Source organism: Pinus tabuliformis, chromosome 4_2 (assembly GCF_031772625.1).
Source record: "Pinus tabuliformis cultivar Carrire ecotype Pingquan chromosome 4_2, CPIR1, whole genome shotgun sequence".
Taxonomy (NCBI): Eukaryota; Viridiplantae; Streptophyta; class Pinopsida; order Pinales; family Pinaceae; genus Pinus; species Pinus tabuliformis.
Window position 1 is genome coordinate 459,674,375 of NC_142304.1, and position 26,589 is coordinate 459,700,963.

The 26,589-nt window shown below is 38.2% G+C and overlaps 1 protein-coding gene across 1 annotated transcript; it reads left to right on the forward strand.

Moving 5' to 3' along the window:
- Nucleotides 1-12,818: 12,818 nt before the first annotated feature.
- Nucleotides 12,819-14,196, forward strand: LOC149169942 (uncharacterized). The gene is made up of 3 exons (XM_089425392.1): nt 12,819-12,924; nt 13,216-13,325; nt 13,489-14,196. Exons 1-3 carry the CDS (start codon nt 12,819-12,821, stop codon nt 14,194-14,196), a joined length of 924 nt encoding a protein of 307 aa, XP_089281518.1.
- The last annotated feature ends 12,393 nt before the right edge of the window (nt 14,197-26,589 follow it).

Sequence of the window (26,589 nt, forward strand, 5' to 3'; positions counted from 1 at the left end):
AGACCAGTATTCATGTGCTCGTATTTGTGTAGAAGTGGACTTAGAGGAGGGGCTACCGGAAGCCATCAATCTCACTGTAGCTAGGTGGTCGTATGTCTAGGAGTTGGACTACGAACAGTTACCCTTTAAATGCAGACATTGTCACAGCCATGGTCACTTTGCAAAGAACTGCAAAAAGAGAGCAGAGGAGCAAGCAGAAAAACAGAATGGGGAACAATGGACCCTCGTCCAGAAGAATGCATCCACCAAAAAAAAAGGAAATGGCAAAGGTTCCACGGGAGGAGATCTTAGCAACAGTAAAGCCAATGAGGAAACATAAGCAAATCCTAAAGATACGGACAAGGATCAGGCTAATCAAGCCATCCCAATCCAGGAGAATGAAGAACAAGTGGATATCCCTATTATAAACAAGGAGGCAGGGGAAGCAATACAGAGGGAGGCTAACCAGGGCAGCCCATCGAACCCCACATATGCAGAGATAGTAAAGAAAAAACCAATTGAAAGCTCTAGCTCCTCAGAGGACGAAATATATGAGCGCCAAACGAAAAAAGCAGGAAGGAAATCCCGTAAAGAAAAAAGGGAGGAGGAGGCAGAGAGACTCAAAACGCAAGGAAGCCAAGCCACCATAGAAATGAATATTGGGCGAAACACCAGACCAAGGCCCTCCAAGGGAGCGCTCAGCACCCCCTGTCACACGGAATCAGTCAATAGTGCGGACACAACCGACCTTCCTAGAAGTCTAAGACTCTCTAGTGACAAACAAGACAAACTAGAACTATCCTTCTCTAAACATGCATTATAATATGAGAAATCAAGTGTTTTGTTCTTACCTTTGTCCAAACGTTGTTGTAGAAGTCCAAGCTTTGTTGATCTGGATGAGCTCCTCCTTTTCTCCAAAACCTGCAATCACCAACAGTCAAACAATTAAATAGCACCTGATTATAACATAAAACAAAGCATATTCAACATATAGACCAAGGAGTACATGAAATAACTCATAAACAACAAGTTATTGAGAAGAATGGACCAATTTGCATTAAAGGTAATCAAAAGGAACCATTACAACCTGAGCCTTGGTGTTGTGCAAGCTCCTTCCAGGGTCCACAAGAGTCTTCCTTTACTTTGACAAAGCTCACCCACTTCCAAATAGAACAAGCAAAGATGGCAATCTCTCCTCACAAGCTTCTAAATGGGAGTCCTAATTCCTGCAGCATTTACCCTTAGAAATGTATAGCTTTCAACCTCTCCTCCTTCTGGCCCAATGCCTGTATTTATAGTGCTCAAGAGGAGGTTAATCAGGTCCACCATCAATGGGATAATCCCCTCTTTGGGTGGGATAGCTCCCTTATTGATGGGATAAGTTCCTCTTTGATAGGAGTGCATGAACCATCTGGAGGCGCCCAATACACGTCGAAGAACCTTCTAGAATGCTCTAGAAATGACCACAAGTAACTTTTTAAAGATGAAACTTACGCATTCTAACCTTTACAGGGGGACGCACCTGTCCCTTTACATACAGTGCGTCTTTGGACGCAGCTTTTGTGAACATTGGGAGCGTCCCCGCAGGTAAGGTTGAGAGAACCTGCGTCCCCAGAGATAAATACATTTATACAAGACTTTCTCTCTTTTTTGGAGTTTGACATGGAGAGCAGAGGCATAAGACTTGCCTAAGAGGGTAGCATGACTGTTGATTGAGCCATACTAACTGTAAATAGTCATGGTGACATTTTTTAGTGTAACAGATTGCCCCGTAAAGTGCGAAGCCTGGAATAGATTAGGGTTTGTAATATCTAGGAAGGGTGAAGCGCTTTATCATTTCAAGGATTATCCCGTGGAGAGCCTGGTCAGAACCTGCAATTTTCAACACAAAATACATGTATAAGATTATATCATCACTGAGGTAGGCATTCCCATACTCAGATCAAAACTTTAACTAACAGAATAACTACTCTGATACAGGAATGATCTTGCAGTACATCACAATCATAGACTTTTGTAGACACAGTATGGACGCAGCCATCTGTTTATGATTAGTCTACTTAGATAATGAATACAAAACTCCTCGCAGCCTGGATGGTGGAAACTAGATCCAGGGTCTTCATTTCTACTTCCCGAATTGGTACGATTCTAGCCATGCGAATAAATGAGTTGATGTCGAACATGGTAGAAACCACTTGATTACCAGTCGATGATGTAAACTGTTAACAAGCGTGAGAGAGACCACCAGTAATGTAAATGGTTCTCAAAGTACCCAGTACAATCCATGAGATGTGAATGAATGAGTTGATGTCGAACATTTCACGGAATCCTTCGATCGAAAGTCAATGATGTAAACTGTCGTCAAAGGCGAGAAACCTGCCATTGATGCATGCAGACTTCAAGGTACTGACGATTTCTAAGTCATCTCTCTAGATAATGTGCTGATGTCGATAGAAAGCGACCCGTTGCAGGCAAGCCTGCAACACGAAATCATTGTTCAAGTTTGAAGAAATGTTGCTGTAAGGACTGACTCAGGGATGGTCAAATGGATGACAAGTATTTTGCAGATGAAAGTTTTGCTTGCAGACCTCTTGAACACATAACGACACGACAGATGGCTTGGTGACGAATAACTCAAAGTTAATCCCCGGAACCCGGTTAAAGACTTTCAAAGTGGTTTGATCAACTGTGAGGTAAAAGATTTCCCAACCCAGGTGAATGAAAAGTGTCGTGTTCAAGAGTGGTAATAAAGTTTCTTTTGAGACAAAAGGTAACAAACAGGTTCATTCTTCTCTTTTTTCCCCCACCATTTCTGGCAAGTACCTCTTTATTTTTAACAAGCTTGAGGAGGATAACATATGCTTGATTATAAGCTCATCCTTCGGATGAGTCCAACCTAGTTTTGATTCGAACCCTAGGAAGGAGTGGTTCGTTCCTGTTTGTAATTGAACAGGTCCTTTACTGTGAAATGTTTAACGAGCCCAGTATAGGAGAAACTCGGTGTTTTTCAATTTTAGAGAGTCTGAAAAACTTAAGAAGACTCCAAGTTGAACTTTTTCGTAGATTTGTGTCCCTCAAGCCCGAAAAAGTATAAAATAATACCTGGGGGAACCGCTTGATCTTGCGACCAAGGAGTACTTTCATAATTAGTGCCACTGACCTGAAAAGTAAAAAGCGATCAAGGACACGTCATTTTATTTCCGTATCGAGTTTGAAACGACAAAAACCTGGCAATCTTTTCCTGATTTTACGGTCAGAAAAGAGCTATAAGGGGACCGTCTTTTAATTCCGTTTTAACGAGTGTAAAAGAAACGCTCGGCAATCTTTTCATGTTTTAGGAGTCTGAAAAGGGCTTAAAAGAGAACTCCAAGGTTTCACTTTTTCGTAAGTTTTAACGAGTTCGAAAAAATGATAAAAATGTACTCATGGTTTTCACTTTTTCGTAAATTTTAATGAGTTCGAAAAAAATGATAAAAATTTACTCATATGGCCGACTTTCAATTTAATTTACGAGCAGGAAAAGACGGAAAGAACTCGGCATTTTCATTTATTTTACGAGAATGAAAGATAGCAAAATAATCTCGAGATTTTCATGAGTTTAACGAGTCTTGAAAATAACTGAAATTGACTCGAGATAGGTTTCATTTTTACAGAAGCTTGAAACAGAGAAAAACTATGCTTCAGAGTAGTTTCATTTTTACACAAGCTTGAAACAGAGGGAAAACTGTGCTTGATGCCCCCTAAGCATAACTGCTAGAGCGCATGCCCCCCTAGATTCATTTCATTCAACTAAGTCCAAGCTGGATGGAATGAAGGTTCATGAACGAGATCGTTTGAAAGACCTGACCTAAAATTACGTGAAAAACTGAAATAACTAACCTAAATATACAACTTAACATTTAAGATCTAGTCAAACTCTCGACTCAAGTAGAGGAGGATTTGTTTCATTTTTTAACGAGCTTGACACAGGAAAAGAACTATGCTCAGATTCGGTTTCATGTTTACGCAAGCTTGAAACGAAAAACTATGCTTGCTATAAGTTCACATGCCCCCAGCATAATGACGCAAAACGAGGTACATGCCCCCCAAGCTTCATTGCATTCAATGAGGTGGATGGAATGAAGCTTTACTTTCAAGATCTTGGAAAGACTTGTGGGAGTTGTTTCATTTTTTAGTGAGCTTGACACAAGACAAGGAACTATGCTTATAACTACTCTCTACAATCTACCTAACAAAAACTTTAGTCTAAAAACCTTGATTCATTTTTTAACGAGCTTGACACAAGACAAGGAACTATGCTCTAAAATCCTTGATTCATTTTTTAATGAGCTTGACACAAGACAAGGAACTATGCTCATGACTACTCTCTACAATCTACCTACTTAACCTACCCTTGTTTCATTTTTTAACGAGCTTGACACAAGACAAGGAACTATGCTCAAAATGTTCACATGCCCCCAGGCTTCATTGCATTCAACCGGCTGGATGAAATGAAGGTTTACTTTCAATATTTAACTTGAAAAGGGAGTTGTTTCATTTTTAAGGAGGTTGACACAAGAAAAGAACTATCCTCATACCTGATTCATTTTTTAACGAGGTTGACTTAGTAACAGGAACTATCCTCAAACCTGATTCATTTTTTAACGAGGTTGACTCAGTAACAGGAACTATCCTCAAAACCCTACTTTCTATAATCTACCTAATTCATTTTTTAATGAGGTTGACTCAGTAAAAGAACTATCCTCATATTGGCCTGTTTCATTTTTTAACGAGGTTGATACAGGAATAAACGATCCTCGCACACACTGATTCATTTTTTAACGAGGTTGACACAGTAAAAGGAACTTTCCTCATACTCACTGATTCATTTTTTAACGAGGTCGACACAGTAAAAGGAACTTTCCTCGTAACATCCAATTTCATTTTTTAACGAGGTTGAGAGAGGAACAAACTATCCTCGCACCTAATTCATTTTTTAACGAGGTTGACTCAGGAAAAGGAACTATCCTCACAACTCCTTGTTTCATTTTTTAATGAGCTTGACACAAGACAACGAACTATGCTCATGACTTCCAGTTTCATTTTTTAATGAGGTTGAGACTAGAAGAAACTATCCTCACACACACTGATCATGGCTTCCAACTGGAAGAAAGACATGTCAATGGACACACCTTGATCATGGCTTCCAAAAGGTCTTCATCAGAAGGAAGAACACTTCTCTGGAAGGAACACATGTCAAGGGACTCAAAAGGGATAAGAACATCGTGTTCAAATAATCCCATAGAGTTTTCCATGTCAATTACCGGATCTAAATCAACAGTGAGAGGCTCACTTACATCGGTAACTGAAAACATGGGACTAGTTGTCACATAATTAACCCGTGGCAGGGTAGATACCACTTTAGGATCAGGAACATTTAGGGGTGTCATATTATTGGTAGTCGAAAAAAGACTAGGGAACGAAAGCTGGTCTACAGTCACAATACTGCCATTGTGAGGGAAAGACATCACGCGAAAGAGTGTCGATACGACAGCTTTCATTGCATAAACATAGTCTCGCCCAAGGAGTAAATTGAAATCCAAGGGACCTAGAACTACCATAAGATCAATATAAACAGTTTTACCTTCCAAGGTAATAGAAAACTTAGGAAGGATCCCTAAAGGTTCACTGATGGTTCTGTTAAAAGCTTTCAGATTTTGCGTAATAGGCGCAAGCTGAGGGGAACCCAAAGCTCTCCAAACAGTTGAGGATAAAATACTAACAGAAGCACCTTCATCTACCTGAGTACGATGTATGTCCCTACCACCAGCCTTGACAATGATTTGGAAAGGGATGGAGGAAGGAAGACGAGGTTCTGTCAGTCTATTCCAATCAAAGGAAAAGACCTCAGTGCTTGGAGGGGGTTCTGTAGAAATAGGTGAAATGCCCCCCGGCATAGAAGAATCTGATGTAACAAGAAGAACCTGAGCGGTATGAAGTTCACTTTCTAAAGGGAAAGTGGGATCGACTGAATGTGAAATTGAATCGACCACTTGATCAACTAACAGATCATCAACCTGAGTGACATGAGTTTCACTCTCCAATGGAAGAGTGTGATCGACTGTATTTGAATTTAGATCAATTACTCCGTCAGTTGACGGTAGGTTGGGAGAAAGTTTACGGTAACCAGTTGGAAATTATTGCTGTGGGACAGTAAGGTTTTCCAACAAAGTTGAGGCTTCATCCATGTGAGGGCAAATGTGAGTTTGATGACTCCCTTTGCATAACTTACAAGGAAACCTAACTTTACCCTTTTTCCCAGGAACCTGACTATCACTGGTTGATGGATCAATGGAAAGTTGATGAGATTTTTCTGACCATACTTCCAAGACCTTTGGAATGCTAGGACAATTGACAAGGAAGTGGTCACCCTTACAAAGCCTGCAAGGGTATTTGGGTTTACGATGCATGTCGGAATTTTCCTCAACACAACTAACACTTACAGCCGTGGTTGGTTGGTTGACTTCTTTCTTAGATTGCTTCTTCTTCTTCTTCTTCTTCTTCCCTTTCTTCTTCTTCTTAGACTCCTGGTTACGAGCATCAAGGCTTTTACCAGGCGAAGAGGAAGAAATGGAGGAAGAAAAATTAGGCGAAGAGGGTAAAGGGTCAACAGAAGGTTGGTGATGTTGAGATGGTGAACTCTGTTGAGGTGAAGCATCCGGTTGAGGTGGAACAATTTGAGTATTTTGGGCCAACGAAGTTGAAAATAACCATATCGGTAAACCTATTGTAAATCTAGGTAATGACAAAGTAGCCATATAAGGAGGACCAACATTTCCAAAGTAAGGAAAAGTACTAGGATTCTCATTAGGAGGGGTTCCTAGGTTGATAAATTCCGGAACATTTGCCATTATATTCAACTTCAGTGAATTTTATTAACAATTTTAAAACTAAAATTAACAATTCACAATTCACACCTAACAATTAAAATTCACAATTCACACCTATGGTCTCTAAAAGTAAAAACAAACAAATTAACACGCGCTATCAAATCTAGGAGTCAAACCACACACAAACAGTAAGCTCTCCGGACCGAAAACACTAGTTGGTGATGAAGCCCAACCTCGCAGAATCCAGTACAGAAATAGTGGGTGGAACAGTTACCCCGACAACCTGCTTAATGAATAGACTGGACCAAGTTCCTCCACTTTAACCGTCTCGAGTGAAGTGAACCCCCCAGAAAATCCAAGTGAGTATAGCCGACGTCTGCTCCAGGTACAGTGGGATCTTCCCTCCACCGTCACCTTGGGTAGAATCCTAAGATAATGGTCACTAAGGTTACCAACAGCAACAAATGCACCTGGGGGAACAGTCTACACTCCGACAACACGCAAGGGCAGAGTATCAAGCTCAATCCCCTTGCCGGCTCCTTGACAATAATCCAAGGTTTACCGACAAGTGACCCCTGGCTCCTCGACAATGGTTAATCCGAGGTTTACCGTTTGTAATACGTGCGTGTCTGGCGTCGTTCCCAACGAGGGAGGATTGATCCCCTCACTGGTTCGGACACGAGCTCGTGCTTCTCCTTTAAGAGGAGCTTTCCCAGAGTACAAATGAAACAGTTGGATTTATCCTACCACAAGATGAGCTACTTGTTTGGTTTTGTTGTCTTGGAGAGTTAATTACTCTCCTACTCCAAGACACTAGCCTAAGCTATGTTGGTGTTTCAGAGCCCTAGAAATGTAAAAATTACTAGATGAATTTTAATTAAGCGCTATGTTATTAAGGCTGTTATTACTCAAATGGGTAAATGGATATGAAACCAATGGTGTTATGACCCGACTCAACTGAATGCAATCGAATATGATAATGTAATCTTTTCAATTCGATGAATCCTAACTAAAGTAAGGAGAGAGTTTCCATTCACTTCCAACAATGCAAAAAATTGATCACTAAGAGAAAATATAACAAATTCTCTAATGCACTAATTTTATCAAGAAAAACTAATGCAAATCAATTCCAAACCATTTTTTATTTTTTATTTTGTGTAAATTCAAATCAAAGAAAGCTGATCTAAATCTACGATTGATTTTTCAGAATGTAAACTATGCAATGGTAATCTAAGCACAATTCACTTGAAAAGTATGCAAATGTAATCTATGCACATTTTTCATTCATATTCTGAAAATGAGAATTCTAATTATGCAAATGTGATCTATGTAAAAGAATTCTCAAACACAAGATGATTCTAATGTGATCTAAGAACCAATCAAGTGCAAGTCGAGAAAATTGGGTGAGAGTTCCAAAGATCAAAACATAAAAACACTCAAAGGCGATTAACACTCATACACAATTTAGCCCCCCCCGGCGAATGAGGGGGAAATTTTTTTGCAAAAACAAAAGCAAAAAGATGCAAAATTGTGAAAAGGCTGAGAGAAACCTCCAAGTAATGACCAAAGGAAATCAAATTAAGAATTTCTCAAAAAAGAGACTCAAAACACCCAATTGATGAAAGCTTAAAGCAAGAATACCAATGAAACAAGCTTAGGTGAAGATCTTTGATAGGAGACTAATGGATCTGGGCAGTAAAAACTAAGAAAAAGCAAAATCTAAGAGCAAAAAGTGTAAAAAATGGAATTTTCTCAAATTTTGGCAGGGGACGCAGGCAACCCGTTAGCACAGGTGCGGGCCCGCTCTGTGCACACAGCAAAAGTGCGTCCAGGGACGCACTGTGCAGCACTCAGAGGGTGCGTCCTACTGAAAAACTCAAGAAAAACCAAAATAAAACTAATCCTAAGCTAACCCACCCAGAGACAGAATCACAGAGCCAAAACCAGAAAAATAAACCAATTTTCTCAAAGCAAAGTTCACATAAAGGAAAAGACTTTTCTCATCAATGGAATCCCCAGCGGAGTCGCCAATTTGTCACACGGAATCAGTCAATAGTGCGGACACAACCGACCTTCCTAGAAGTCTAAGACTCTCTAGTGACAAACAAGACAAACTAGAACTATCCTTCTCTAAACATGCATTATAATATGAGAAATCAAGTGTTTTGTTCTTACCTTTGTCCAAACGCTGTTGTAGAAGTCCAAGCTTTGTTGATCTGGATGAGCTCCTCCTTTTGTCCAAAACCTGCAATCACCAACAGTCAAACAATTAAATAGCACCTGATTATAACATAAAACAAAGCATATTCAACATATAGACCAAGGAGTACATGAAATAACTCATAAACAACAAGTTATTGAGAAGAATGGACCAATTTGCATTAAAGGTAATCAAAAGGAACCATTACAACCTGAGCCTTGGTGTTGTGCAAGCTCCTTCCAGGGTCCACAAGAGTCTTCCTTTACTTTGACAAAGCTCACCCACTTCCAAATAGAACAAGCAAAGATGGCAATCTCTCCTCACAAGCTTCTAAATGGGAGTCCTAATTCCTGCAGCATTTACCCTTAGAAATGTATAGCTTTCAACCTCTCCTCCTTCTGGCCCAATGCCTGTATTTATAGTGCTCAAGAGGAGGTTAATCAGGTCCACCATCAATGGGATAATCCCCTCTTTGGGTGGGATAGCTCCCTTATTGATGGGATAAGTTCCTCTTTGATAGGAGTGCATGAACCATCTGGAGGCGCCCAATACACGTCGAAGAACCTTCTAGAATGCTCTAGAAACGACCACAAGTAACTTTTTAAAGATGAAACTTGCGCATTCTAACCTTTACAGGGGGACGCACCTGTCCCTTTACATACAGTGCGTCTTTGGACGCAGCTTTTGTGAACATTGGGAGCGTCCCCGCAGGTAAGGTTGAGAGAACCTGCGTCCCCAGAGATAAATACATTTATACAAGACTTTCTCTCTTTTTTGGAGTTTGACATGGAGAGCAGAGGCATAAGACTTGCCTAAGAGGGTAGCATGACTGTTGATTGAGCCATACTAACTGTAAATAGTCATGGTGACATTTTTTAGTGTAACACCCCCTCAAGCAAATAATGAATCTCGTCTCTTGGAATTGCAGAGGTCTGGGGAACCCCTCTAAAATAGAGGCAGTCAAGGATCTTATGAAAGCGGAGCCCTCAAATATCCTCATGCTCCAAGAGACCAAAATAGAAGGGCATGCCCTTCTAGAGATCAGCAGATCAAAGTGGAACAAAAAAGCAGGCAAAGCAGTCAGCTCAAGGGGTACATCTGGAGGGCTGGCAACACTCTGGAATGATGACCTTTTTCAGCTGGAAAATCACAAGGAAACTCAGCACTGGATCCAAACTGAATTGATGCACAAAACAAGTAAGCTATCTATCTCCCTTTTTAATCTCTACGTACTTGTTTCTTACCATGAAAAGAGAGAATGCTGGAACTCTTTATCAACATTTCTAGAACAGAGTTCCCCCAGCAACATTATCATAGCAGGGGATCTAAACATTATTATGAAAGAAAAAGAAAAGAGGGGAGGGACAAATAACAGAGACCCCATGCTAGATGAGGTGGAGGATCTCTTCCAGCGTTGGGACTTGCTGGACTTCAACCCCATTAGAGGCATCTACACATGGTCCAATAATAGGGTGGGAACGGATCACATCTCAGCTCAGTTAGACAGATTCATGGTTCAAAGCTCCATAATGATGAACAAAAAAATAATAACCACTAAAATTTTGCCCAAACTGGCCTCGGACCATAAACCCATCCAGCTCCTCCTGGAAGATGAAGAAGACCTAGGACCCATACCTTTCCGATTCAGCCCCCTATGGATTGAGAAGAAAGGCTTTGAAGAGACAGTAAAGGCAGCCTGGGACAAATCATTTATGGGATCTCCTAGTTATGTCTGGGAGCAAAAGCTAAAGGCAACTAAACATGCGTTGAAGAATTGGATAAAGAAGCCAGAATACACTCCTACTGAGCAAAGAAAGGAGTCAGTCCAGGCATTACAAAATTTGCAAACAGAAATGGAAAATAAAGATATAACTACAGATCTGTTGGAGAAAGAAACGAAAGCTCAATGTTCTGCACACCAAACCTTCAGAAAGGAGGAAGAATACTGGCGATTAAAATCCAGGAGCTTGTGGTTGAAGGCTGGAGACAGAAACACCTCCTACTTCCACCGTCAATACAGAGCGAGATTGACCAGGAATCACATAGCAGAGATCAAAACTCCAGAGGGCAGTGTATGCAAAAGTTATAATCAGATCAAGGAAGCTGCGGAAAACTACTTCAGGAACCTTTATAGGAAAGAAAACCACAGCAATGATGAAGAAATTGCTGACTTTACGACTAATATTCCCACACTGATTAGCCCTGAAGAAAATGTAGTCCTCTGCAGGCCAGCCTCGGAGGAGGAAATTATTAAAGTCATCTGGTCCATGGACGCAGATAAGGCTCCTGGACCTGATGGATTTACAGTCCATTTCTACAAGGCGTGTTGGCACATCATAAAAGCCGACCTATGCAAAATGATAAGCGGATTCATGAGAAAGGCTAAGGTAGGCGGAGGAATAAATTCTACATATCTCGCTCTAATCCCCAAAGAGATCAACCCGGAGACATTCGCAAGGTTCAGGCTGATATCGTTGTGTAATGCCTCATACAAAATCCTGGCAAAATTGATCGCTAACAGGATTAAGCCGCTGCTAAAAAAATTGATCTCACCTTCTCAAGGCGGATTCGTGGAAGGCAGAAATATTATAGACAATGTAATACAGGTCCAAGAGATCATACATTCCAGCAAGCAGCGGAATGAAAAAGGCATGTTGGTCAAGTTAGATATGGCAAGCGCCTTTGACAGAGTGGACCGTTCATTCCTCTGCAAGGTCCTGCTGGCTTTTGGTTTTTCGCATCAATTCATAAATCTAATTAAAGCCTGCATAGGAAATCCCTGGATCGCCCCGTTAGTCAATGGCCGCCCCACGAACTTCTTTCAAACTCAGAGGGGCATCAGACAGGGATGCCCCCTCTCCCCGTCCCTGTACATCTTAATGGCGGAATCACTCAGTCGAAAACTTGCTGAGGAAAAATCAAGAGGCACCATCCCGGGCCTTAAGCCATTCCATGGAGCTGAAGCCCAGAATCATGCGTTATTTGCTGACGATACAATTCTTTTAGGCGGAGCTACCACAAGAATCGCCAGAGCCATAAACGCAACCCTCAAAAAATATTGCAGAGTTTCAGGGGCGTTAATAAATGAAAATAAAACTGAAGTGTATAGCTGGAATATAGAGCAGAGGGAGCTATCAGATATAACCACGCTTCTGGGATTCAAACGATAGGTAAACTGGGACAAATTCAGGTATCTGGGCCTCCCCATCACATCAGGAACAAATAAAAGATCACTCTGGAGCGAAATAATTTCGAAAATCAAAGCTAAAATTGCAGCGTGGGGAGGTCACTGGCTGACGAAGGGAGGAAAGGTAATTTTAATCAAAGCAGTGCTCTCAACACTACCAATCTACCAGGCAGTGTTCCTCCTAGCTCCAAGAAATGTGACAGAGCAAATTTCCAAATTGCTCAGAGACTTCCTATGGCAGGGAGGAAAGGGAAATGAAAATAAAATTCATTTGGTGAAACGGGACGTGGTTAAAAAAACAAAGGCAGATGGAGGGCTGCAAATCAGAGACCCAACTCTCATAAATTTAGCATTGGGAGGAAAGATCCTTTGGAAGCTGATCCATGAACCCACACATCCGGTCAGTGAATTGCTGAGATCCAAATACAGTCCCAACAAAACCCTTAGCAATCTCCAGAATGCAAATACAGCCAATAGCACGCAGGTCTGGAAACTTTGCTGCAGGAGCAGTAAGTTCTTCATCAAACATATCTACAAGATCCCGGGCAATGGCAAGCGCACCCATGTGGGGAATGACAGAATTATGGGGAAAGAACCCTTGAGGGACAATGAGGACATAGCTGATCTCAGGGATTGGCTGAAGCAGGCAGGAGTTAATACTATATTCGATTTGTCAAAGTGGGATCAGCGTGGGGATTGGGCAGGATGAGACTTCCAAGGAGTTCCAGAGAGGTTAACACACCAACAAACTATGCTTGAAGACTTGTTGGAGGAAGCAGTGCCCACCAACAGAACCATGAAAGACAAATGGGGTTGGGGCCAGTCCGGAGTCTATACAACAACAGCAGGATATAGAGCAGTGCAAGCCTCAAAAAACAACAATGAAAATTCGGTCTTTTGGAAGAATGTCTGGGATCCATTAGCCCTTCCGAAAGTGAACTTCTTTTTTTGGACCCTGGCTCATAACAAACTCTTAACAGGTGACAACTTGGCAAAAGGGAATATAGCAGGACCCCACAGATGTGCACTTTGCAACAGCAACTCAGAAACAGCTCAGCATCTTTTTTTGGAATGCAATTTTGCAAAACAGGTATGGAGCATTATCTTACAAAATTTTCAGATTACTTTTCCTTCAAAAACCTCTGTTGCAGATTTATATGCCAACTGGAATAGAACCTACCCTCAGAGCATCCCCCTCCAAATCATTCTGGAAAAAAATATGGACAGCTACCCCAAAGTATGTATGCTGGCAGCTCTGGTTAGCTCGAAATCAGCAGATTTTCAGAGAGATAAGGCACACTCCATTGCAAGTAGCAGCAAAAGCTAAATCTTTCCTACTGGAAGTAGCTCAGCAACAGTATTTTAAAGAAGACCCTCTATTACTGCCTGAAGAAAAAAGATGGCTTGGTGCGCTAGAGCCCTACCAACACAAGCAGCTACTATCTCCAAAAAAGGCAAAGCAAGAATGGCGCATAAGAGAAGAAGATGACAAATTCCAACTATGGTGGTGGACACAAAATTTAACCACTATTTTCTTTGACGGAGCATTTAAAGGTAACCCAGGAAGTGCAGGTGCAGGGGGAGTCATATACTCCACAGATGGGATTGCAAAAGACTGCTTCAGCTGGGGACTCGGCCAGAAATCTAACAACCAAGCAGAGATTCTTGGGCTACTAAAAGCATGCAACATTGCAAGAGACAAAGGAGTTAAGGATCTCCAAGTGTTTGGAGATTCAGAGCTAATAATAAAGAGCCTGAAGATGGGAAACCCCTTTATAAATGCCAACCTAAACAAAATTCTGGACAGGTTGAAGAGAGTTCTTTTAGACTTTGATACATGTAAGTTTTATCATATCCTTAGAAAGTCAAACGGGGAAGCGGATCAGCTGGCAAACAAAGGCAGCTCTTTGATGAAAGGACTCCTTATTGTAAACAGCGAAAGCACTATACATATGCCTTGAAAATCAAGCAGATTTAAAACAACAATAGGGAGAAGTGTGTAATGTAATTGGAGCCGCTTGGGATTGGATCCAAGAATTTTCAAATCAATAATATCATAACCGTTTTGGTTAAAAAAAAAAATTAGTTTTTGAGAAAATTTGTGTTTTTTTTCTATTTAATGTTTGTTATTATACTTGTAGTAAGGAGGATATATTGTATTTAGTTTTTAATTTGATTATTATATATTAGTTCTAAAAAAAAATACTATTATTATCCAAAGTTTAACATTAAAAATTAATTTTTGTTATTTTTTAATAATGTTTCAATTTATTTATTTTAATTTCCATTGGTTCATTGATTCACTTTTTTTTATTGTGTAATGATTGTACTCTACAATCAAACTCTATTTCATCATTCACATGTACAGTGCAATCTTTAATTGTGTACTTTCAAATCTTGATTTAAATATGTACATAATTACTTCTTAGTTAATGCACCAAACTGATAAGCAACACAAATGCAAAAAGTCTAGATAAGTTTGTTCAACACATATAAAAGTTGCAGAGTGACAAGATTATTGCACCAGCGATGTCAACATTCTGACCTTCTGACCTAAGCATTGTTTATTTAATTATGAGTAAGCAGATTGTAGTTTAATTTTCAAATAATTATATACTTGAGCCTTATGTGGAATTGTGATTTAGCAGTTTCATGGAAAACGGTAAAAAATGTTGTCGCTTAACTAGGACATTATCATTTTTATTTGATGAGTGATGAATTGGAAAGTTTTAAAATTGACTATATAATGTTATGAATAATCAAATAAGTATTGATGATGTGATTGAAAGATATCATCAAATATTTTATAATAATTCACAATAACTATAATTAATAAAAAATTAACTAATAATTATAATTTTAAAAAATTAATTCAAAGATAATTTAATTTTAAAGATAAAGATTCTTTTAATGGAAATATGGTGTTTTAAAATGTGAAGGATAAAAATATAGGTAGTTACTTTTATAATATATTAAAAGAAATGATATAATGGAAAACAAACCTAGTTTAAAAATGGTTAATGACATTTTAATTTGTAAATACTAAAAATTATAGCAAGTAGTGATTTGGGGTGAATTTTCATTTTTAAAATGTAAAGGATAAAAGTATAGGAAGTTATTTTACAAGTTTTCTTTGGTGAGACTTTTTGGGGTCTAATTTCTCTAAAATCCCGCAGGAATTTTTTGAAATCACAAGCTTGATGGGTTACCCCAGAATCGAAGTGCCCTAGGAGTTTTTCAGGTATTGAATCCATATATATAGTAAAAAAAACCAGTTTAAATAACACAAATCAAGATTTTACCTCAAATTTTTCTGTCAGATTCCGGAAAGTCCAAAAAGCCGCACTAAAGACAAGACAACTCCCTTATTTTATAATATATTAAAAAAATCAAAACTATAATGCAATTTCCTTTTTGTTATAAAGCTAATGACAAAAAAAGCAGAAGGAAAGTATTTACAAATATTTTTTCTACTTCTCTTTGGTTCTTTCGTTACATATATATAATGTTCCAAGTTAATCTCAAATAACATTTTTTTTACTGACCATGACTTGTGAAGGGTTCTTTTTAAAATTATAAATTAATATTCCTAACTATTTATTTCTAATCTTAAAAAGATATATGACATCATCATAGATTTTGACTATGTATAATTAATTATAACCCCTTTTTCTTCTAATCTCTTGTATTCATTTTTTACCTCTTTTTCTTCTACTAGTTGTTGTTTCTGGTTTGCATCCACTTATATAGGCTTCTATTTTGTCAAATCTTCATCATTCTTAATTTTAATTTAGCTATATTCAAACTAAGTAGAGGTGTTGGCTACTATGTAGCTTGTTATATTAAGAGACTTTTTTTCATACATATTAAAGTATTTAGATGTAATTGAGAAAAAAAAAGGAATTAGATTATATGTGTAACTTTTTTAATATATATATATATATATATATATATATATATATATATATAATATCTTGTCAATGGAGTTATCTTGTCAATGGGGTTTATTTTAGGTGGAGGTTCAATTCCAACAAGTGACATAATGAACTTTGGTGTAATGGACATGAACATGTATATTCCTCATATGGAATTTGTAGATATTCTATATTGCAATGTAAAACAATGAGAGTAAGCACTTTGTAAATTTACATTATAGTACATAGGTAAGTGCTAAACAAAATAATTGGAATTATTTCAAAATAATTGTTTTCTTAATTACATTGCATAGTAGTGGGAGAAATAATTAAGGAAAAACAATTAATTATGATCCATAAATTATCGTGGATATTCCACTAGACAATTCATCACAATAGATCGATAAATTATACTTAAAATTTTGAAATCTACATTATAAGGGTTTATTTCTTTTTAGATTTCTGGATTTGTAAATTATTGTTTATTGCTTATGCATGTAAATTATAATTATGCAAAATTTTGAAAACAATGAAATAAAGACTCATAAATCATTTGACGCGAAATATATCGTGGGAAACCCTTTTGAGAGAAAACTCAGTTGGAAGGTGGGATTGCTCTGCTCTCTTTCTCCAAATAGAAAATAGTTACGAGAACAAAGAAGTATGGGTTGTGGCTCGTGGGCTATTACAGTGTATAAATCCTTTCTGTGTGCTCTCTTCCTATTCCTCTTGGCTACTTTACTCATCTCATGCAGGAGCATCCGGACTTAGCCAACAATGTGATTGTATGTTCACATGTTGTGGCTAACAATAGATGGATTTTGTTGACTTGAGTGGTCAAAATCAGTCTAGTAGAGAGGGTTGGATCTCTCAAATTGATCTTTATCTCAATTATTGTAATAATTAAATCATTATATTATTTTTAGAACAAGAGATAAGTATTAGGATAGGTGTGTATCATAGCTTGAGAATAGGGATTTAATAGTTGAGCTGATAAAAATAGAGATTGAGTGTCAATGTTTTTAGGATAGGATTTGATCCATAAAAGAAAGGAAAAAATGTAATTATAGAGGGAATGGAATAGGAGAGGAAGTAAGTGAAAGATTGAGAGAGAGATAGGGTTTGCGAGGAAACAGAGGTCAAACAAATTGTTGTAATCAAGTCGAGAGGGCTAAGACTCTGTAATTTCTATATTATTGAATAATTGATTAAGTGTGGTGTTGCGTATTATTCATGGTGTAGAGTTTCTCTTGAATCTGCGTATCGGAATTTTGTACCCTAATCGGGTATTATTTCCATTTATATGTTTATTGTTAATTACAGTCAATTAGTATTAAGGGTTAATACCGAGATTAGACGCTAAATCTTATTAAGAACATTTATTAAAGGTTTTGTAGTAAACACGTGAGTAGTATTGGAAAGCAGTAAGTGGTATATTGCGTGGAAAATAAATGGGAAATGGTATTTCTCCAAATTGCGCAATTAACCTAAGTTGGTGACACGTCGCACGGGAAAACCACTTTTCTCGCGCGCTCTTAACTTGACATCAGTTATGCAAGAATTCACGCGAGATGGTGTGATAACCGTTGGATCTAAAGGAGCCAGATCAATGGTGGAGATTGAAGCGCTCAAGGAGTAAGAAGTCAAAGTGGGACTGGCAGTGATTGGTCAGCTTAGCGGGACCCTCGAGAGGAAATACACGTATAAAATATGTTTAACACGCAGCTGGTTGGCTTTTAAGTGAACCATTAGTCTAATTGTAGACTATCACTTCAAATTTGGTAGTCATCCACATCATTTGGTATTGGAGTTCAAGGATTAAGTCTGCTATAGTAAACATGCCACTAGGAGAGGAGCTGGCATAGGTCGGGGGAGACCTGTAGTGAATGCAATTCTGCTGGAAGAGATTCGAAACTTGCGTACAAGGATGGAGACAATGGAAACTACTCAAAGGAGAGCACCTGATGAAGGAGATGTCAGTGCTGCAGAGGAATCTTCTGAGGAAGAAGAAGAGGATGAAAGTGAAGCTACCAAAGTTCTCAAGATATTGGCTAAAGCAAGTGGAAGACCAAAGGTGGAAATACCTTTGTATGACGGGAATCTCAATGTAGAAGAGTTGATGGACTGGATCATTTCATTGGACAAGTATTTCGACTATGAGGAGGTTGATGATAAAAAGAAGGTGAAATTTGCAGTTACCAGATTGAAGGGTCATGCAGCTATCTGGTGGGATGAACTACAAACATCCAAAGCAAGAAAGGGGAAGCCCAAGATCAAACAATGGGATAAAATGGTGAGTATATTGAAAGCTAAATTTATGCCAAAAGATTATCAGTTAAATCTTTTCAGACAATTGCAAAATTTGAGACAAAAAGGACTGACTGTCAAAGAATATACAGAAGAATTTTATAAGTTGAGCATTAGAGCAGGACATGCAGAGGATGACGTAGAAAAGGTAGCTAGATACATCAATGGTTTGAGATATGACATACAAGATGAAATCAGCTTGCTGAGTCTGAAGACAATTGAAGATGCCTATCAAGCAGCTTTGAAAGCAGAGGAGAAGATGTTGAGAAAACAAAATCAGAGGAACAGAGGGAAAAGTTCAGCAAGAGGTAGAGGAACTACCAGATCAAGATTTCAGCACCCTCAGGGTGAAGCAGGAGGTTCAAGTAGTAGACCACCACAGAGAGGAGACTTTAGTAGAGGAAGATTTGCACCCAAAGGAAGAGGTCGAGGAAGAGAAATTCGGTGTTATACATGTGGAGAATGGGGACATGGATCATGGGATTGTCCTCATAATAAAGCAACAAATCAGCGGAATGTGAATGTGGCTGAGGCAAAGGAAGAAAAACCTCAAATTGCAAATAAGGAAGAATCACCTGAAGTAGGAGAATCTTTGTTATTGAAAAGGATATTGCTCAAAGCAGAAAAAGAGACAAGAGAACCAGCTCAGAGAAAGAATTTATTCAGAACTACATGCAATTCCAAAGGAAAATGTTGTAAAGTGATAATTGACAGTGGAAGCACTGATAACCTGTTTTCTACAGAAATGGTGGACACGTTAGGATTAGTAAAAACAGTACACCCTACTCCTTACAAAGTATCATGGTTGCAAAAAGGACATCAGCTTATTGTGACAGAACAATGCAAAGTAAAAATCCAGATTGGTACTTATAAGGATGTGGTATTGTGTGATGTAATTCCAATGGATGTATGCCATGTATTGCTCGAAAGACCTTCGCAGTTTGATAGAAAATACATTCATGATGGGAGAATAAACACCTATACCTTGGAGAAGAATGGAGTGAAGCATACATTGTTGCCATTAAAAGTTGAAGCTGACAAAGGAACAAATGGAAATAGTGTTATGTCGATCAGTGGAAAGGAGTTGTTGCAAGAAGTTGGAAAAGGTGAAGAAATGCATTTTGCTGTCATAGGGAGACCTAAGGTAATTTTGACTTCTACAAACTTGGATGATTTACCTGAAGAAATCAAAACTCTATTGAATGATTTTGCTGATATTATTGTGGATGAGTTGCCAAATGCATTGCCACCAATCAGGAGTATTAGTCATCACATTGACCTGATACCTGGAGAAAGTTTGCCAAACAAAGCAGCATATAGATTGACTCCTCAAGAGAATGCAGAAGTTGGGAGACAAGTGCAGGAGTTGTTGGACAAGGGATTAATCAGAGAGAGTCTTAGTCCATGTGTTGTACCAATAGTACTCAGTCCAAAGAAAGGAGGTGAGTGGCACATGTGCACAGACTCCAGAGCCATCAACAAAATCACAATCAGGTATCGTTTTCCTTTACCACGCATGGATGATTTGATGGATTGTTTAAGTGGGTCAAAGTATTTTACTAAGATAGACCTGAAAAGTGGATATCATCAAATAAGGATTAGAGAAGGAGATGAATGGAAGATTGCATTTAAAACAAACAGTGGGTTATATGAGTGGTTAGTGATGCCTTTTGGACTCACTAATGCACCTAGCACATTCATGAGGTTGATGAATGAAGTCTTAAAAGAATATGCAAGCAAGTTTGTCATTTTTTATCTTGATGATATTTTAGTTTTCAGTCGAAGCAAAGAAGAACATCCGGAGCATCTTAAACTGGTTCTAAGAACTCTGCAGAAAGATAAATTGTTGATAAATCTGAAGAAATGTAGTTTCATGAAAGAAAAATTAATCTATTTGGGGTTTGTAGTTTCTAAAGAAGGTCTGAAAATGGATCCAGAGAAAGTCAAGCAATTTGGAATTGCCTATTCCAAGAAACATATTTGAGGTAAGAAGCTTTCATGGTCTTGCAAGTTTTTATAGAAAATTTATCAGAAGTTTTAGTCAGATTTGTGCACCAATTATTGAAACAATCAAAGAGACTAATCAACCATTCAAGTGGATAGAAGCAGCAGACCGAAATTTTAAGTTGCTGAAGAAGAAAATTACAGAAAACTAGTTTTAGCTTTGCCTGATTTTGGAAAAGTTTTTCAAGTTGAAACTGATGCTAGTGGAGTTGCAATTGGAGCAGTTTTAAGTCAAGAATAGAGACCAATAGCATACTTTAGTGAGAAACTAAATGAAGCTAAGAAGAAATATTCTTCTTATGATAAAGAATTTTATGTTATTGTGCAAGCTTTAAAAAAATGGAGACATTATTTACTACCAAAAGAGTTTGTATTGTATTATGATAATCATGCATTACAATTCATAAACAACCAACCAAAATTAAACCAAAAGCATGCCAAGTGGGTAGAGTTTTTACAAAGTTTCACTTTTGTAATAAAACATACAAGTGGTAAGTTGAACAAAGTTGTTGATGCTCTAAGCAGGGTAAATTTCGTGGTGCAAGAATTAAGAATTGGTGTTGTAGGATTTGAAGAAATGGTTGATATGTATAAAGATGATGTAGAATTTAAGAATATTTATGCAGTTGTACAAAATCCAGCAGCTCATAATAGAAGCCAGTGGTTAGATTATCTTATCCAAGGAGGTTTACTGTTTAAAGGTAACAAACTGTGCATTCCCAAATGTTCTATGAGGGAAAACATAATCAAGGAGAAACACAGTGGAGGGTTATCTTGACACTTTGGACAAGACAAAACCTTGGCTCAGGTAAATGCTTTTAACTATTGGCCAAAGATGCAAATTGATGTTAAGAGATTTGTTGAAAAGTGCAGGATATGTCAGCATGCTAAGGGAGAAGCCAAAATACAGGATTGTACCAGCCATTAACAATACCAAACCGACTATGGGATGTAGTTAGTATGGATTTTGTTTTGGGATTACCTAGAACTCAAAGAGGAAATGATTCCATTTATGTTGTGGTAGATAGATTTTCTGAAATGACACATTTCATTGCATGTAAAAAGACTAGTGATGCAACACATATTACTAATATGTTTTTTTTTCAGAAGTTGCAAGGTTACATGGATTGCCTATACGTATTGTGTCTGGTAGGAATACAAAGTTTGTTGAGCATTTCTGGAGAACTCTTTGGAAGAAACTAGGTGCCAAGCTTAGTTTCAGTTCAACATATCACCGTCAAGCAGATGGACAAACCGAAGTGGTAAACAGAATCTTGGGAAACATATTGAGAAGTTTAGTGTATCAAAATCCTAACCAGTGAGATTTAGCACTTGCTCAAGCTTAATTTGCTTATAATGACACTCCAAACCGAAGTATTGGGATGAGTCCATTTCAGATTGTTTTTGGAATGAATCCAAGAGGTGTGTATGAGCTCAGAAATTTGAGCAAACAGGAGATAAGAAGTGCAAAGGATAAAGAGTTTGTAGAGCAACTGTAGAGACTACAAGAAGATGTCAATGACAGATTGCAGGAAAGCAGTGGAAAATACAAACAGAGAGTTGATATGAAGCAAAAGGAAAAATAATTCCAAGTGGGTGATCTAGTGATGGTACACTTAAGGAAAGAAAGGTTTCCTGTTGGAACTTATAATAAACTAAAGATGAAAAAGATAGGGCCATGCAGAATTGTGAGGAAGTTTTCAACCAATGCGTATGAAATTGAGTTTCCAGAAGGGATTGGAATATCACCTATCTTTAATGTTGTAGATTTGTACCCATACAAGAAGACTGAGACAGAGATACAGAATGAATCTATAGAAGAGGAAGAACAAACTATACATTAGGAAGAATAAATGCCTAAAACAGTCAAGAAAGAGGTGGAAACTGTTCTGGAGAAAAGAGTAACTAAAAGAACCAGAGGAAAAGTTTATTTTAAGTATTTAGTCAAATGGAAGGGACAACCAATAGAGGATGCTAGTTGGTTAACAACAACAAAATTACAAAAGTACAGAGTCAATCCTGACAATTTAATGAATGATTCTTTTCTTCCCCGGGAGTCTGATGCATGAGCATCCGAACTTATCCAGCAATGTGATTGTATGTTCACATGTTGTGGCTAACAAGAGATGGATTTTATTGACCCGAGTGGTCAAAATCAGTATAGTAGAGAGGGTTGGATCTCTCGAATTAATCTTTATCTCAATTATTGTAATAATTAAATCATTGTATTATTTTTAGAACATGAGATAAGTGTTAGGATAGGTGTGTATCAGAGCTTGAGAATAGGGATTTGATAGTTGAGCTAATAAAAATAGAGATTGAGTGTCATTGTTGTTAGGATAGGATATGATCCATAAAAGAAAGGAAAAAATGTAATGATAGAGGGAATGGAATAGGAGAGGAAGTAAGCGAAAGATTGAGAGAGAGATAGGGTTTGCGAGGAAACAAAGGTCAGAAAAATTGTTGTAATCGAGCCGAGAGGGCCAAGACTGTAATTTCTATATTATTGAATAATTTATTAAGTGTGGTGTTGTGTATTATTCCTGGTGTAGAGTTTCTCTTGAATTTGCATATCGGCATTTTGTACCCTATCCGGGTATTATTTCCATTTATATGTTTATTGTTAATTACAGTCAATTAGCGTTAAGGGTTAATATTGAGATTAGGCGCTAAATATTATTAAGCACATTTACTAAAGGTTCTGTATTAAACACGTGAGTAGTATGGGAAAGTAGTAAGTGGTATATCGCGTGGAAAATAAATGGGAAATGATATTTCTCCAAATTACGCGATTAACCTAAGTTGGTGACATGTTGCACGGGAAAACCACTTTTCTCGCACGCTCTCAACTTGATATCGGTCATGCAAGAATTCACACGAGATGGTACGATAACTATTGGATTTGAAGGAGCCAGATCAACGATGGAGATTGAAGCCGTCAGGGAGTAAGAAGTCAAAGTGGGACCGACGGTGATTGGTCAGCTTAGTGGGACCCTTGGGAAGAAATACACGTATAAAATATGTTTAACGCGGAGCTGGTTGGTTTTTAAGTGAACCATTAGTCTAATTGTAGACTATCACTTCAAATTTGGTAGCCATCCACATCATCATCTATGAAACAAGATACACTCAAAAAGAATGGAACCATTTTTCTTCCTAGTGGCTCAGCTTTAACACAAATTGATAGCATACTAGTGGTTAGGTTCGACTCCTTCAACTCCTAACCATAATTGCAATATGGACTCTGTAAATTACTCTTCATCATGATCACATGGATAGCCCCTTTTCCATGAATAATGGGGGCTGACGTGGCATCCTCTAGAATTATGGTGGCCAAAATAGGAAGGTCAACTTCCTAGTGACATAACTTTTGCATACAGCCTCTAATTGAGTTGATTCTTGAACCGTTGGAAACTTCTTTGTGTGTAGAATAAGAAAGAAAAGAAGGTGCTACAATAAAGAGACAATTTTTTACCCCTAAAAAATGTTATTTGATGCCTCATAATTCTCTTGGAAGTTTCAGATCCTAATTTTCCAAACTGGGACTCGTTAGTAAAAATGGTCTTGTGAGTTGATTCATCCACTCTTTCACTCTAAAAGCATTGATATGGATGAAAAATAATATAATGATCCAATCTAAATCACACCTCTCCATTTTTGGAGGCTTTTGTTCCCCAAAATCTTGTACTAAATTACGTGAGGTAATTTTGTCTCCACCTTCTCAGGTATACCATTTAGCCTTGCCTGGAAGTTTTCCTTTGAACCCAATATGATAATGGTCATGTTGCCCATGTCTTGTAGTTCTGGTCCTCTTTTGCAAAATTGCATCTTATGTCAACTCTGCTTGACCATTTGGTCCCAAATCCTCCGTCGAAGGTAAGATATGTCCTCTTCTTAATCTAGCATGGAAGGATCATAGAGTTTCAGATTATTTACATTCACAATGGAGTTAATGCATATATATGGGGGTAGACTGAGTCTATAGGTTTTATCTCCCACTTTTTCCAGTATCTCAAAGGGACCATATTGCAAAGCCTTTATTTTATTACCAGGACCTTGTAGCCTTTCTTTGTTCAATTATAACCATCCTCTACCTCCCACCTTGAAAGATTTCTCTATTCTGTGTTGACCATAAATGGGCTTATATTTTTCTTGTGACTTTTTTATTGTATCTTGTACTTACATATGGATTTGCCTTATCTTTTCAACAAAATTTTAGTCTTCAAGGCATCCCCTGTAAGATCCTCCCTCACTCCTTCTTGTTTCCCATATGTAATATCCAAAGATGAAGGTGTTAAATATCCAAAACAAGTTTCAAATGGGGACTTATGAGTAGAAGTGAAGACTGTTATGTTATAAGAGTGTTATATATACCATATTTCCATCACAGGTCTTCATATTCTTTCGATTGTAACCCCTCAAAAGCTACACCAAAGTCCTGTTGACTACTTATGTCTGTTTATCTATTTGTGGATGGAATATTGTAAACCTCTTTAACTTCGTGTCCATCTTCTCCCACAATGTAGTCCAAAAAGATAAACAGACCTTTCCAAAGAGCAAGTTGTTACTTCTTTCTCACTGACAATATTTTCACATGGAATCAAAACACACAGCTTGTTGAACCTATCAACTACCATGAACACGTAGTCATGTCCCTTATTGGTTGTTGGTAAACCTCCCAAAAACTCCAAATAAATGATTTCTCAAGGATGAGTGGGTACAATTAAGGGATGATATAGACCTTGTTTCTTGTTACTAGGCTTGCTCGTACAAAAAATCAAGCATCATTTTATGAACCTAGCTACCTATTTTTGCATCTTGGGCTAATACACACATTTCTATAAGCTGGACATTGTCTTCCCTACACCAAAGTTCCCTACAACCTTGGAGGTGTGAGCCTCTCTGATCAAATGTAATCACTCACCTTTAAGAACACATAACTTATCCAACCTATAGAGTAACCCATCTTAGAGATGGCATTGAACATGTTGTCACCATCGTGCACATGACTATTGACTCTGCAACTGTTGAAACACCTCCTTGAAGTCCTTATCCTCTAAATAAGCCTCTTTGTATGTGTCATGGGTGAATGTATCCATGTGCATCATTGTTACTAAAGTTTTGATCTTCAATGTGGGTGGCCTTGAAAGCATGTTGGCCAACTTTTTGTGTTTCCCTTCTTGTAGCGATCACCAAATGAAACTGTTGTAGAAACTCGACCAACTTGTAATGCTTGGTTTGTTGTAACTTACTTTGGGCTTGTAGGTACTATAATCGTTGGTGTTCTGTGTGGATTACTATCCCCCTCCCCATCAGAGAGTGCTTCTACTTCTTCACAACTTGCACTAGGGAATAAAGCTCCTTATCGTAGGTAGGGTAGTCAAGAATAGACCCATGAAATACTTCAGAATGGCATCACACATGCCTTCATCCCTACATCAAGACCGTTCCCATGACATACCCACTCGCATATGTCTCCACTTCAAAGGGTTGATGCAAGTTTGGTAATGCCAAAATTGGTGCTTGGCTTATCTTCTTATTTAGTTCCTCAAAGGCCCTTTACTGACCCTTTCCCCATTGGAAACTCTTGCCACTTGTTGTAATGGTGTGGAGTGGTGTTGTTACCACTAAAAATGAGGCTATGAATTTCCTCAGGTTCTATGTTGCCCTGACGAAACTCCTAACCTCAAAGGAATTAGTAGGAATCAACCATTTCAAGATGGCCTCCATCTTGGCAAGATCTATTTTCATCTCTCACCCACCTATCACATACCCTAGATACACCAAATACTACTGTGCAAACTCACACTTTTTGAGTTTTTCTAGCAGCTAGTGATTCTTTAATGTCTCCAACACATGCGTCAAACGTGAGATGTACTCCTCCCGAGAAACATTGATGTCAATATACCATCCAAATAAATAATAACAAAAGAATCCATAAAGGGCACAATATATCATTCATTATCCTCATAAATGTAACTAATGCATTACATAGGCCAAATGGCATAACTAACCACTCATGCAAACCTTGTCTTGTTTCAAAGGTGTCTTCTAGATATCTTCTTATTTGACTCAAACGTAGTGATATCTAAACTTTAAGGCCAACTTGGTGAGGTATTTTGCATACTG